The sequence below is a fragment of the Aythya marila genome (assembly GCF_965140915.1).
Source record: "Aythya marila genome assembly, chromosome: 11".
Classification (NCBI taxonomy): Eukaryota; Metazoa; Chordata; class Aves; order Anseriformes; family Anatidae; genus Aythya; species Aythya marila.
The window spans coordinates 8,558,190-8,573,104 of NC_139052.1; the positions used below are offsets into that span (position 1 = coordinate 8,558,190).

A 14,915-nucleotide genomic window follows, 5' to 3' on the forward strand; every position below is an offset into this window, starting at 1 on the left:
CAATTACCATTCATAAAAGTAAGTAATGTCTCATTAAGTGATTATTTGAAATAACCAGGAAGGTTAATGGCATGACAGATTCATCTAGAAAGTCACAGCCTCACAGAATAGTTTGTTTAAAATACGTTAGCTTTTATTTTATTTTTTTAAATTCCCAGGTAACTGACTCCTGTAATGTTTGTGCAGTATTGTTCTTGGCTAATGTTTTCCTTCTTCCCAATTCTGTTTTTAGTAAAAATAAGTGCTGCTTTTTTTTTTTTTTTTTTCCCAGTAGACCATCTCTTAATTATTCTCAGAACATCCAATCTTCCTTTCAACGTAAGTGTTGAAGTATCACCATTAGAAAGCCAGCAGTTTTGATTCAAAACAAAACTACATCTAATTTTACTGGATTTTTTAGGTATCCTTATTATAGTGATAGAAATTAAAAATGCTTTTTCAATTTTAGAGATTGCTTTTCTACCCATATTTGTTAATTCCTGGAAATGTAAGTACAACTATTGCTATGTTGTTGGTTGGATATGATTAAAAAAAAAACACACCACACACACAAGAAAAAAACAACAGTGTGATTAAATTATGTGTGTCTAGGAATATTAAAATAATTGTTTTCATCTTTGTTGCTTTGAAATATACCCGAAGTTGCTCATTTGTTATTATTCTTTTTGGCATTTTAAAACAAGTCTTAACAGAGTCAAATGCATACTCAGCATTAAAAATGATGTAATCAACTGGAAAATTCAACTCCCAAAGAGAAAAAAAGGATGCCTCTGGAAGGATGCCACTATCGTTTGCTCTTTGACTCAGCTTGGAGTCATTTGCGGGATTGCTGTAATTGCAATACTGCATAAACCAAAGGTTATAGCAAGACCAATAGAATACCAAACGCCACAGAATGTACACTTCACATCTCAGAGTCTGAGCAAAACATCCAATTTGCTGCTCATTTTAGTCATTCTGTGAGCAAATTGTGTTAGGTAGTAGCTTAGCTCTCTGCAAGAGAGAAATGGAGCTGCAGCTTTCGTCACTTTGTAGCTCTTAATCTAATTTTATGGGCATAGAAAACCAGTGCTTCAAAAGGAAACTATAATTGTTCATGTAACCGAAATGTGGATTTGGAGAAGTGCTAAGCTCAGTTCTATTGCTCTATTCTGTTGAATGTTTCAGTAATTCCTAGAGTAAATTAACGTAGATTTCTCTTTTGATTTCTGATAATGGGTTTGAAATTTGACTTGTTTTACTTTAAAAGCCTAATAATGCTTTCACGATCTTAGATTTGTGGCTTCTGATAGCTTAATCTAGTGTTTAGGTTGTCAAAATCGGCAATGCACCACTTCTATTTAATGATGTCTATCCAAATATTGTAGAAGTTACATGAAAGTGGCACAGGTATTTTCAGGGTTATGCACTGAAAGGGTCTCTCCCTTACCTAGCATTTTGCAACTATGCTGAGAAAGTGCAATGAGGTGAAGAACTTGAAACTATTTTACTGTAGATGGAAATTAAATAGAAAACTTTTAGTGGGTTAGAGCAGAGATTTTCACCACTCCAGTGTGGCATTACATCTACATATTTATAGAGGGAAGTGCTGTGCTGAATCTGGGATTACCGGAGGCTGCTGGAGTCACACAGAGTTACGCCAAGTCTTTTCATTTCCTGTAGGAACTATTTGTTGTAGTACATTCAGAGTTTCTTTGTATGGTGAAGGCTGGAAGCAGTGTCTAGTAGGTCTTTCCCCTCTGCCAGATTTTACAAAAGGTTTTGCACAACATCCAAGCTTTGGATATGACTACATGTGCTTAAACGTGTACAATGTTTTGAGAGAAACAATGGTCTCATGCTATTGTTCTGGCGTGTTCAACTAGTGCTGTTTTCGAAAAGCCTCCACACGTGGCATCCTACAAGTCAAACAGATCTCTAAAAGGCAAGCTAAATTATCATGGTTTTCCTTACATATCTCTATACCTACTCTAGCAACACACAGTCGAGAAGACAGAAAAAATAGGGGCCTGCTTGTGCCTGCTTTCTTAGGGATCCAATACGCAGCAGTCTGTGTTTCTGCCTGTCCCACCCCTACTGTAACTTTGATTCTTTTTTGATTTTCTCTCTAATCACAAACCTAACAAACAAAAACAAGCTGCAGGGATATCTTAGTAGCCAAGAGCAAATTCAGCTAATGCTACATTTCACTCCAGTATCCCCTCTGGAAGTCACAGGCTGTCTCATGGCATCACTTCTGCCTTTTTTATGAGCACAGCTCAGGTTGTGGTCAGGTGGGACAGCCCTAAACAGCTGGGCCAAGAACAAAACAAAACATGCAAGCAAGCAAACAAACATAAAAAAAAAAAACAACACCAAAATTAAATCAAACTGAACTGAAAATTTAGCTTTGATTCACAGGAAGAATACAAAGAGATAGAGAAGGCCGAGTGTCACTTTTTGTCAATAGCTCATGGTTGGAGGGGAAGAGATGTCCTTCTGAAGGTCCCTCGCCTGTTACACCTGACCTTGCTTCGTAAGCAGTGTGCTGAATATTCCCAATCCAAGTACCAAAGCTGACAAAAGCACTTTGTCTCCATGTAATAACCACTCAAGTTTCTTAAAGGCTGAGCTTCTTGTTGGCAAGGTAACCTCATTCCCCAGAGAGGTTCCTGACATCCTCAGCGCCTAACTCAGAGGCAGGTCTGGGGGAATATGCATTAGAACAGCTCTTTGGACAGTGAGAGAGACCTTCAGAGGAACAAATACTAGCTGAACTCACTGAAGAGAACAAAATTCCTCTGCTTGTTTCAAAATCCTTCCATTTATAAAATCAAGGATCCAGAAGATTGGATTTCTACACAAACACTGCATGTGAAATGTCAGGTGAAGAGCACAAAGGGAGAACAGTATGACAGCGAGTAGATGAAGAATCAATATCACAGAGCTCAGCTTTGCAAAATTTTCCAGAACACAAAGCATCTCATCCACTTAAAACGTACAAAAACACATCCTACCAAACTTACAGCTCATCTCAAGGCAAGTGGCAGGTGACAGAACAAGCCAAATCCCATTGCTGGTGTAAACAAGCCAGACCTCTCAGAGATGCACAACATAATGTCGAGGCAAGAGTCGCAAGTTCCAACAAGGGAAATTCTGACTAGATACAAAATAAATTCACAGGAATGGTGGTGAAAGGGACTAGGAGAGGCTTTTGGAGGGTTCCCCTCAGGGGGTGGTCAGAGCTCAAAAAGGTCCTGGGCTGCCTGGACTGACTTGGAGGTTAGCCCTGCTGTGAACAGGAGGCTGAAGTGGAGACCTTGTGCAGACTGGGAGGCACAGATAATCCTCTTCAAAGGGATCCTGTCTGAAACATTTGGCAAGTCTATTAAGCAAGTCTGTTGGTTATTTTTCAATAGACTGTAAGGTATTTTGAGTATGCAGCATTTCCAGCTACAAGCTATCCCTTCCTCCCCTGTCTTAAAAAACAAACAAGCAAACACCAGAGCTTGCCAGAAGTAACAAGAAAAACCTCTCAATTATGATTTTGAAGTAGAAGTCATTTTTGTTATAACATGTATGTATTCCTTCTCTCTGCAGAAGGTAGCGTCCCATGCAAAGTGCACGGTGCCCTTCCCACAAGAATAAATGTGACACTAAAGGGTAATACCAACACAAACCACACAAGAATTTGGTCCCCAAAGGAGAATCCTTTGCGCTGCATAAATGCTTCTCACATGGATGTGTACTGCAACGCCTCTGAATGCCACTAGTGTGAAGGCATAAGGAGACACTTGGTTACAAAGAATGTCATTTTACCAGCCTATCTGATCTATCAAAGTGAAGATGTTGAAAAACAATACACAAGGAAATCACTAAAAAAATATTTTTATAGTATACTTTGAGAAAAAACTACTAATAATTGTTTCAACATTAACAGCAGTAGAAAAATAAGAATGAGCAATATTAAGTATTAGCCAGAATCACTTACAGAGCCGAAGTGTGATTCAGCTGATCAGTATTTCTGGCATTTCAGGACTGCAAATAGCACAAATGCTACAGACGCTTTACCCAGTCCCCCGTTCCTCTTTCTAGCTATAGTAGTAGCATTGTGTGACAAGGGGGAGGAGGATTACAGCTCTGACTGGGACTCAACGGCTAGCTTGTCAGAGCTGTGAATGTTACGTTTTGTTTGGAAATTAAAACAACTACACCTTAGTATTTCAAGCAAGGTTAATAATAATAATCATACAACTAATTTAGCTTAAAAGGTTTTGCTTTTTTTATTATTTTATTATTTTTTTATTGAAGATCTCTCAGATGTTCATTGCTGACTGCTACAGTTCTGCAATTCTACTCAGCAAAAAAGCGTATTAAAACTACCGGGGATGTTTCTAAACGAGCAAATACACAGAATATTTGCTAAACATGACAAAGGAATCGGAACTGTTGCATCCCATGATGCTAAGCAGCTCACCATCTCACTAAAGGAGTCACAGTTTGTACAAGGGTTGCCCTGCTGGAGATGGCATTGACCTGCTTTCTTTCCAGAGCTGCAATATGCAGAGCCCTTGCTGGGAAACGCTCTTTGGCTCTGCGAGCACTGCCTAGCTGGTTAGCAAAAGAGTAGTGAATTCCTTTCAATTAGTGGGACTGAGAAAGCAAGCAGGTTTGTAAAACATCCAAAAAAAAGAGAGAAAGAAAAAAAAAAAGAGAACTAAAAAGCATCTCTTCACAGCTACATCATGCTGTGACAAAAAGGGGAGAAAGAAACCCCAATCTTTTCATTTTCTCTCCCACCACCTGGCTATACTTCTCTCCAGAGAACAACCGGATACCTCCTGGGACATAACACTCCCCCCCCCCCACTTCTCTTCTCTGTGTCCTCTTTGAAACACTTTCAGGGGTCAGGTTGGTAGGGATGGTAGCTAACCATGTTTAGGCACTGGAGGACCCCATTTCTGTGATACAACCAGTCATTTTAGGATATACGTGGTAACATGATGTTAATTGTAGAGGAAATCCATCCATGTGCTTCTAATTATGGAGACAACTGTTATTTTTTATTAGGTAAAACCTAAGGGCCTGGTCCACCTTTCAGTGAAGGCCTCCGTTTGAAACTGCCCCAAGGCAATAGATGTTAGTTAAGAAAGCAGCGCATGCAGTCAAGCTTTATGTTGTCAGTTTTACAGCAGCAAAATGGCAGCAGGACTGTCTCACGCTGAAGCAGTGCTTTGGGAAGGAGGGTCAGACAGCTCCTGCCAAAGGAGATGGGGAGACGAGCTGATGTGGCGGGGCTCAGGGGCGCAGATCGCTCTCCACCCACCACCACTGGGTCTGCAGGAGGCACGTGGGGGCTCCCTGTCTGTTTTCATGGGAACACAGCTCGGCTCCTTGCAGAGGGAAAGGTGACTTTTTATTTATTTATTTATTTAATAGGCTCACTTGTGGCTAATTTCAAGGCCTTTGACATTTCCTGCACTGAATCTCAGCCTGTACGGCAGCAGCCCAGCAGCTGTCACACCTGCACACTGCCGCCGTGGTTTTCCTCTGGGAGCGGTCTCATCATCACTGGTGTTTTAGGACTGAGCAAGAGGCCAGAGACTGGGCTATTTTCATTTTGAACATGACTAATACAGCCATCATTGTGAAGCTGCAGCTCTTGGATTTAATTTTAGAGAGGCTGTAAGGACTAGGCGAGGTGCCTTCTCTTTTCCAATCACAAAGAGTAATTCAGAGGGACTGCAATATACCTGACGGGTTTTGAAAAATATAATTAGTTTAATATCCAAATTATGTGGATATTCAGCACCTCTTTATGTACCACCTTAACAATTTTCATAGACTTCCTTTTTTCTGTGTAGAATGAAAGGTTTACTGTCTGTACTGTCGGACTACTTGAAATCAGAAGCACAACTGTTAAGAAAATCTTACTGGAAGCCTTGAATGAGTACAATCCAGCTTGCAGATGTTATTTTTGTATTTTAACTACTGTCGGGTCCAAACCTGCTCCCCAAATCCCTAATAAAAAACTTTGCTCAAAGCAGTATGCAGTTATTAGAAGACAAATGAAACTTTCATTCAGACGCATGCCAAAATCTGAGACTTTCTAATCCGAACCTTTCAAATATAAAAAATCCGACTTCTCATTTCTTTTGACTCCAGAATAGATTAAATGGTACATTCTGTTTCCAGACAGTTTCAAGGACTAATTTGTTAGATTAAGTGGAGTAAATTATTGCTGAGATTTAAGTATTACTTTTAACAAATAAAAAACAACTTCTTTCCCTTACAGCCTTTCCTACTCAATTTATTATGAACATATAACATGCACTTAGAGAAAATTTATCAGACAATATGAAAGAAGACATGAAAAAAAACTGGATACATAAATCCAAAGAGTATACAGCACCTGATTCTTCCTATTGAAAATTCACCTGAAGGCATTGTGGATATGACTACCTTCAGGTTAATGCATCTTCCAGGACAAACATGCACTGATGGATTTTTCTTACAGATATCAAGCAGGAATTGCTCAGACATTATCAGATTTTTTCTTTCTTTTAGTGTTTTTATTTATAAAACACAGAGGAGTACTATTTCCTTAAGTGAGAGTAAGAAACAGCTTAAGGGCAATATTCTCCTCCAGAAACTGCACATATATTTGGGAGAAGGTGGGTAGATTTAAGGCCACAGCTGGAACAAACCAGAGCCAAGTACCCACTGGTTAAAGTACCCAGGAAAATGAAAAACAAACAAACAAACAAAAAACCACCCACAATAGGAATTATGTTATAAGATCAAAATGAGGGATGCTGAGGAAGCATCACATGAACCCCCCTGTGAAACCTCAAGGCTAGCCTCCCTGGCAGTGTGGTGTCTGTGGGAAGGAAACCCCAAAACCCACGTAAGGACACAGCAGAGCACTGCCCCGCTCCCATGGGACCCTCAGCCCCGATGCAGAACCCTCCTTCCCGTAATGGAGCATCCTCTACCTTCCCATCCCACCTGCGGCAGCAGGAAGGTGAGAGATGCAGTAGCCTTGCCCCAGAGACAGCTCTCTTTTCTCTCAGGTCTCACACATATCACTATCATTTTTTCCCTGGCTCTCCTTTTGTACAGGTAGTTTCCATATAGAGGAATGTCAGTGCTAGTCAAGGCAGAGCAGGTAACGTCAAGCACCATCAGCAAATGCTGTGGCTGCAGAGGATGATGAATGCTTCATTCTACCTTCACCCCGGCTGCCATCCATTTGTGACCCACAGGTCTGGTTACTTGTGCTACCTACCATTTGGAAAGACATTCAGCACCACAAACAAGGAGTGTCAGGTACAAAATTCCACCTTACATGCGTATTGGTGGTTTTTTTCCTCCAGCGCCTGGTGCCACTTTAATCACCTTGTGCCCAACAAGGACGGTCGAATCACTCTGCTATCCTGAATGTTAGGGATCCCCCCACTGAAACATAATTCTCAGCCAAACGCTGATACCAATGAAAGGAAGCGACGACTCGACCCAACAGTCTCCTAGATCCTCCACACACCATTGTCATGAGAACAAGGGCAGGAGCAATAAAGCATAGTGGTGCTAATGAAAAGGAAAAAAGCACGGGGAGTTAAAGCACTTTTCAGAGGCAAAAGTGCTGCAGTTCCCTGGCAAGTGAGACGTGTACCCACATTGTGCTGGAGTGTGTGCTTTGGTTAGGCTGTGAGTGCTGAGAGGCTTTTCATGGAGACAGGCTCTGACTTGTCTTGCTGTGGATGTACAATCATTCTACTGACCCAGTCCAGTGGTCTTTTTCATTTTTTTAAGAGAATCTTTGTTTTCTGAAGCTTACATTGCTTTTTGTTTTCCCATTACTACTTCCCTTCACTCTCTAAAGAAAAAGATGTGTAAGAAAGATTCCATTCAGAACGGCACAGAAAAGCTCACTGACTCCTACAGACTTGGGCTCCCAAATGCCTCTGTGAATCCAGGCCCTGCTGCCCTGTGTGCGCTTCTACAAGGTTAAAGTGAGACTTCCAGAAGGACCGACCTAGAGGATATCGTGCTCAAACCATTTGAGAAGCTTCCTATCCAGCCAGGCACTGGCACAGCTCTCAAGCTCACTGAGGGCATTTTTACTTTGGAAATCCCAAACCCACTCTCAGTTTCATCCTGCAAACCAGCATTTGCAGTAGTTCAGCTCCGTGTACATTCAGTTGATACCCACTGCAAGGCATTTATGAATTCTTTGCTGTTCTGGCTTTGGGCAGAAAAGGAAAATCAAAGCTCCTCACGGCCAGTTTTGGCAGGATACCCTGGGCTCTGCAGGCTGCTGTTGGTCAGCTGCAGTGTGCCCTGAGCCACCTGCAGGGGTACACTTTGGGGTGGGGACCAGCTGAGGTCATGGAGGAAATGAGCTGAGCATTTGGGGTTGTGGACTCCGTGCAGATGGCAAACAAGATGTCACTCACACCCTGCAGCTGCGAAGCATGGCCACCTGGAAAAATCTCCCCTGTCAGTACTCCAACCCCTTCCTTCCCAAGCCTCCACCTCTAACACTGACAATTTCACCACCACCATGTGCTAGAGGTTTCAGTTTCTTCAGCTGCAAGGGTGAGGTCATTTCTTTCCTCCCCCAGAGCCCCGCACAGCCTGGCTGCCCCTTCTCCCTCTGAACACAACCCAGGTGCGCTGGGACAAGTGGGCAGCCCTGCGGTCACAGCTCAGATCAAGCACCTGCCCAGCAGCTCAGAGCCAGGGACTCACAGCAGCCCCTTTCAGACAGCTCATGGAAATGCCTGGGCTAGGAGAACGGCTGCTCAAGGCTCTTCTGTAGACAACAGCAAAAGAGAAACATCCATGGAGCACAGCTACCTGCCTGTGCTGGCAGCACGGTGAGCAGGGTGAATCCCCAGGTGCTGTGCTTCCAAGGGAGGTTACTGAGCACCGCTGCTGCTGTTCAGAGGGACAGGCGGGGGGCAGAGGCCAGCAGGAGCCTCAAACACTGAACTGGCTTTTTGGTTCAGGGCTGAAGTAAAAGTAAGGAGAAAGCAGCAAATCATTCTGAACGCCTGAACTCATCTCTCCATTCACTTGATGCATATTCTATGAACCCCAACAGCAGCAACTATCAATTTCAAAACAAAGCTGTAATTTGGAAATAGTAAGATGACACATTACATTGTAGAAAGACTGAGACAAAACATCCTTTAAAAGATCTTTTCCCGACAGATCAAGTATTATGAGCAGTGCCCATGTCCTCAAAACACACTCTTTTCAGGCAGTTTTCACTGTGAAAGCAAGCTCTGCTCACTCCTCAGCAGGGACCCCCTGTGTTTCTCTTTCTCCCTCCCTGCACAGTGATGTTTTTTTCCTGCCACTCACGACTACCAAAGCAGTTTCACAACCTGCAAACTCTTTGGCCCTCCTCTGCTTGCACTTAATTTTCCCTTTCTGCCCATTCCCTGTGCCTTGCGCTGCTCCTCTTCAGACCCCCGGGAAGGAGACGCGCCAGCTGTGCTGTCCTGCACCCAGCCATGACAAGTTGCTACTTCCATGACCACTGATAACTGCAGACAGCTGCTGCTGCAGATCTCTGAAGAGATCTCTGTGTCCCTCTAGAGCTCAGAAAAGCCGAGAGGCTTCCTCCCTGCTAAAAACCTGCACATGCGGCTTGTGCTGCATGGGCACTAAGAAAGAAGAAAGACGAGCAGCATCAGTAGCGATGCTAATTAGCTACGGCTATTAGTCCTGACACGTTCTTGGTGGGGAAGGATCTATTTCTGCATAACAAGTTTTTTCCTTTTCTTACCATATAAAAATATCAGTGCGTAATTAAAAATAGCGTACAGAATCTTTAAAATCTCCTAGGGAGAGGGACAAAGTCACTTGGAGGATGGGTATTTTGAGGAGGGTTTCACAGAAGCAGCAGACATGTTACATATTGTCAATTCTTTGCAGCTGTGCTGTAATGAATCAGTTACCTTATTTAACTGTTGGAAAGGCCTCATTTCGGTGTTGCTGGGTGTGGTGCTGGGCATGCCGCCAGTTCTTGAATTTGCTCGTTAAGCTTCACTTCGGGTCCTTGTGCTCTTACCTCTACCTCTTAGCACAAGTGTTTCTAGAGTTCAGATTTTACTTCTAAATTTAAAATGTCTTGCTTATTCATAGAAACATTTACATAAGGGGATGCAAATCGGAACTTTTCTCTCTACACACACACAAGTATCTCTACTCGCATGTTAAGGCACCTGCACATTTAAAACGTCCTTGGTTTAACCAGCCCTGAAAAGCATTTTCAGTTGCAGAAGGCAGCTTTGCAGCCCCAGTTCCCATGCACCAACATACAGGTCCATGCTACTCCAGGAGGTGCTGGAGAAACGTGGCACACACATACATTTCTTTCATTGGGTTTGCTACTTTTCCTTCACAAGAGCACAGCGTTATACAGCAGTTTGACTCTAATTTCCTCCCCAGTTTATCTTTGTATTGTGCTGGTTTCCTTTGCAAGTTAATTGCCCTCTCTCCTCCCGTAGCCGATCAGATCAAGCCACTGAATCAACTTTTCTTTCTCTTTTTCTACCCACTGCTCGCATGCACACATGGCAAGGAGCAGACTGACACCATTTGACATCTCTTTGCTTCCTCATTTCAATATTAACTGTTTACCAGAAGAGAAACTGGTTTGGGGGTAGGGTGCTGAGTGCATGCATGTCTCTGTGTGTGAGCAAGAGCTTTTTTTTTTTTTTTCCCCTCAGTCCCTCCGCAGCTATAAGTCATTACACAGAGCTACCTGAAACTGCCTAGTGCTAGTTTTCACCAGCCTGAGTTGAGAAGACATTTCTGTGGATGTGCTCCCCGTCCTGCCTGGGCTGGTGTACAGCAACAACTGCAGGGCTCGGTGCTGCTGCTGCTGCTCTCGTCTGAGAACCGACGTGCTGAGGGATCCCTTTGCCCTCCCCAGAGTGAGCACAATGACACAGCTGCAGTTTAAAGATGCGTTTTGGGTAAGTGAGCTTTTCCCCCAAGTTTCCTCTATCGAATAAGTCTGTATTTAAATATCTTCTAAAATGCAACCTGGCTCTAAATACACTTTGGAGCTAACTTAATCCTGCTCTTCATCCAAATTTGTCTCCAGGCAAAAACATACTGCTCAAGTGTTTGATGGTAGGCAGAAGGAGACACTGTAAAGAATTACATCCAAAAAACAGCAACTTTTCCAGTTTCTGTGCTAGGTCCAGCATCTGCTTTTGAAGGGGACGTGGCTTTCTCTGTCTCACAGTCCTTAGAGCGCTCGCTTGCAGCAAGTCTCAGGTTTAGGAGTGGCTCCTCTTAGCAAGTGAACTGTTACTAATTACAGTCTGAATTCTCTAATGTTTACTTGTAGAATGCAACAGCATCAGCAAAGCCAGCCAACCGTGTGCAAAATGCTGTTGCTCGCCCACCTATGGAGTCTGTGCCCACTTTTACGTGCAAAAGGGCATGCAAGAGAGTGTGTAGGCGCCCAGCTCTCCTACAGCAGCACAGGTGGAAAAACTAGTAGTGGTGCTTGAGAACTCACAACTGGCTTAAAAAGTGTGAATACTAAAGCATTTGGCTTTCAGTTGAATAACCTTTGAGCACCTTGTTTTCAAGCTCTTCTTCTGCAGTTACAAGGTAAAAAGACCATAGCGGTTTATCTCTTGGGTAATCTGAGGTTCCCCTGCAACTGCTTCTCATGTGAAGGTTTTAAGGAGAGGAAAAAAACAACAGTGCAAAGTTGAGTAAACCAGGGTGTTAAATGGTTGCCTCCTGTCTAGGCAAACATTTCTCCAGCATCTAGAACTGACTTAAATAAAGACATGAAGATGTACAAACTCTTCCCACCATGTTCCTACCAAGCTAATCAGAGCAGACTCTTCTCAGGATATTTTCTTTCCATGCTTTCTTTCTATTCTTTGATTGTCTATCCTTTGATAGAAAGAAAGGAGATTACCACTTCCTTCAGGGTAATCTCTCCCAGTATAAAACAGACAGACAGACCCAGGAAGAGGTTTCAGAGCAGCACTTTCCTCTAGGCTCCTCCAGGAAGCCACCCCTACCCCCACTGTAGTACCAGGTTTAAAGAGTTTAAAAATAAATAGTAATGGGGAAATACAAATGGTGATTTTGGTGTTAATCCTAACTGTGCCAGAGCAAACCTCCACAAGGTTCTCGCCTCTTCTTTTATACAAACTGCATGGTCGACGCACAGAGTAAAACATAACTGCAGCCCAGTGCGACTGCAAGAACTTCAGCTTTTGCATTTCTCAACTTCCCTCACCAGTGTGCAATCCAAATTTTAGAACTGCTACATTTTGTCAATTTACTTTCCAGGATCTTGGTCTTGAGCTAGAATACATCAGGCATGCTTCATGGAGTAGGGGTAGGGTGATTAGCGCCTCTTGACAATCTGGCCAGGCCAGTTCTTCATGGCTCTTCTTCCCCAAGCTTCTCTCCTGTGCTTACTCATGCTAGCATGAATATAAACCTAGCTTGCCTTTGAAGCTACCACCGGCTTTAAAAGAAAGCATCTTTGTTTTTAATATTGCTTGGCTGGAAACATGACATTACTAAGCTTGATGAACAGGGCAGATTTATATCCAGTTGTGCTATGGTAGTTTTAGGTATGCAATAAGAAGTTTTCTAAAATGAAACCTTTCAGGATATTGCACAACGTGGCAGAAGAGTACAGCTTGCCCCCAAAATCACAAGATCAGCAATTATTTTTGCATTCATAAGGTTCTGTTATGCCCATTAGTGAGCCAGAAATATATTTGCCCAGTTTGCTTCGGTGAGCAATGATCTGCTTTATTAATTTATACCATGAATGGAGCCTGTCTCCATGACTGAAAAAACAAGAAGTGCATTTACATCACAGCAGATCACTCCTTACGGGCTCCTGATCTCTGAGCCCTGCCTAAGGACACCACTGCACCCTCTCCCCAGAATTCATCCAGGTGATGGATACCCAAGCACCAACTCTCTGCCCTTACCATCAACTTTTGGACAGGCAGAAGTTTCTTTAGTGAATATCACAACATAAAATATGCACATAAATCCAAAAAGCAGCAGATCCTCCTTGACTAGCATGGAACTAGACTAGCCTGGGAAGGAACTAGATCATATATGCTAGTTCCTTCCCAGAAGGAACTCCATTCATTTTTCTCCAAAGTCCCTCAAACTTAATCATGCGTGCTGCCTTTCCAGAGAATGCAAACTGTGTCTCATAGCTCATAAGAGTTTTAATATCTCTTTCCACTATTAAACATAACAATGACAGGACTATTCTAAAACTTTCACACTTCTGTTATTTTTTTTAATTGTCAGTATTTCATGGCCTGGGCTGAAACCACTATATTTTTAATTATGCCTTTTGGTTTTATATCTTGCATACACACTGTAATGATTTAAGTGAAATTCACTTAATGCATCCACTAAGATACACTTCTTAGTGAACGTTTCCTATCCTCAGTTAATATTTTTAGAAAATATTAATGAGATGAAAATGTGAATCGATTTTGATAGTGAAACACATTAATAGTCTGCTGGAGTACTGTACAAATGCAAAACATTACCTGTCTCTAACATTGCATGAGATGGGTAGGTAAATTCCCAGGTCAGTGGGGAGCCTGTCCATGGTACCACCTGAGTTTCATGTTAACAGGCTTAAGACAACAGGAAGAAATAGGAACAACATTCCATTTTTTGTTATAACGAGTATTAACCCAGAAAATCTTTCCCCTTCTATCACAAATACTTTCTCTTTCTTGATTTCCCTCTCTTCTAGCTAGGTATTCACTGGCATCATTTACTGGCTTTGTCTTAGCCACCTGAGAAGGTGGAATGAGGAAGATGTTCAAAGGAGGCATTTAATCTTTGGCAGGCCCCAAAGTGCCCAGAGCTGAGAAGGAGCAAAGCTATTTCCTTTGGCAGCTTGGACTCAAAATCAAGTGGCCAAGTCAATTCTGAAAAAGTGTCATGGAGCGTTAGTGTGCTTGGGAACTTCAGCAGAGCTGTAAAGTGTGAAGTGCTCCTTATTTCTTAGGTGTGAAATGAGCTGAGGGCTTGTGGATTCTCCTAGCTCAGATTTAAAAGCATGCATGAGCTGGAGATATGAGCCAGCAAATATGACATGGGCCTTGAACCTGAGATAACAAGAATTAGCTGCCAGTCCTGCTGCAGACTTCTCTTTGCTATATTCCTTATCTACAAAATACCCAAGGTCATGGTCAGACACTGCAGTCCTAAGAGCCATGTAAGCGTTTAAGATGAGCCTGATACAGACAAAAAAGCTTTTAAAATCTTTCTTGTTTTGACTTAAGACTATATACTACATCATGTTTAATGCAAAATCTACCTTGTAGTTGAACCTCTCACCTGTCCTGGTAGCTTTTTGCATAATGATGTATGTTATACACCCAAAAAGATGTAACTAATTTTATAAATAATGTCACTTATTATGAGGGCAGAGCTGAGTGCGGGCAGGGAGGGAAGGAGCCCCCAAACCTTCTGTGCTGGCATCTCAACTTTGCAAGGGTCTCGCCCTCTGACTTTCACTTGGATTGCACTGTACCGGTTGCAGCTGTCTTTACTACATGAGGCAAATTAAATGAACAATCTCACCACCCACTGGAGCACAGACCAGACCCTCTGTCAGTATGTACCACATCTCTCCGGGCCACAGAAAGTGTGACTAGAGACGGGTGCATGGGCACCATCACCATGTCCACAGTGGTCCTGCTTACATCCAGGGCCTGTCCTCACTAGTGGATGCGTGTGGTAAGGGGGACAAAAGGGGAAACAACTTGGAAAAGTCCAACTAATTGCCCAGCCTAAGTCTGTGCTTGCTGTGAAGTCAACTTCATCTCCATGGGAGATGCTGCTCCATTCCTCTGTTGCGTGTTATTTCTTCCTGTGTTCCCCCGTAACAG

At 42.8% G+C, this 14,915-nt stretch overlaps 2 protein-coding genes across 2 annotated transcripts in view; one reads left to right on the forward strand and one right to left on the reverse strand.

Moving 5' to 3' along the window:
• The window catches only part of SCAPER (S-phase cyclin A associated protein in the ER), a 184,614-nt gene extending 174,581 nt beyond the window's left edge, over positions 1-10,033 (reverse strand). Inside the window, exon 1 of the mRNA XM_082769215.1 lies at positions 9,948-10,033. The gene's annotated coding sequence lies outside the window, so the exon portion shown is untranslated. The remainder of the gene's footprint in view (positions 1-9,947) is intronic.
• A 495-nt stretch (positions 10,034-10,528) lies between these two features.
• PSTPIP1 (proline-serine-threonine phosphatase interacting protein 1) overlaps positions 10,529-14,915 on the forward strand; it is a 54,433-nt gene continuing 50,046 nt past the window's right edge. Inside the window, exon 1 of the mRNA XM_082769513.1 lies at positions 10,529-10,970. Within this exon, the coding sequence (XP_082625639.1) occupies positions 10,938-10,970 (33 nt within the window). The 5' untranslated portion in view covers positions 10,529-10,937. The remainder of the gene's footprint in view (positions 10,971-14,915) is intronic.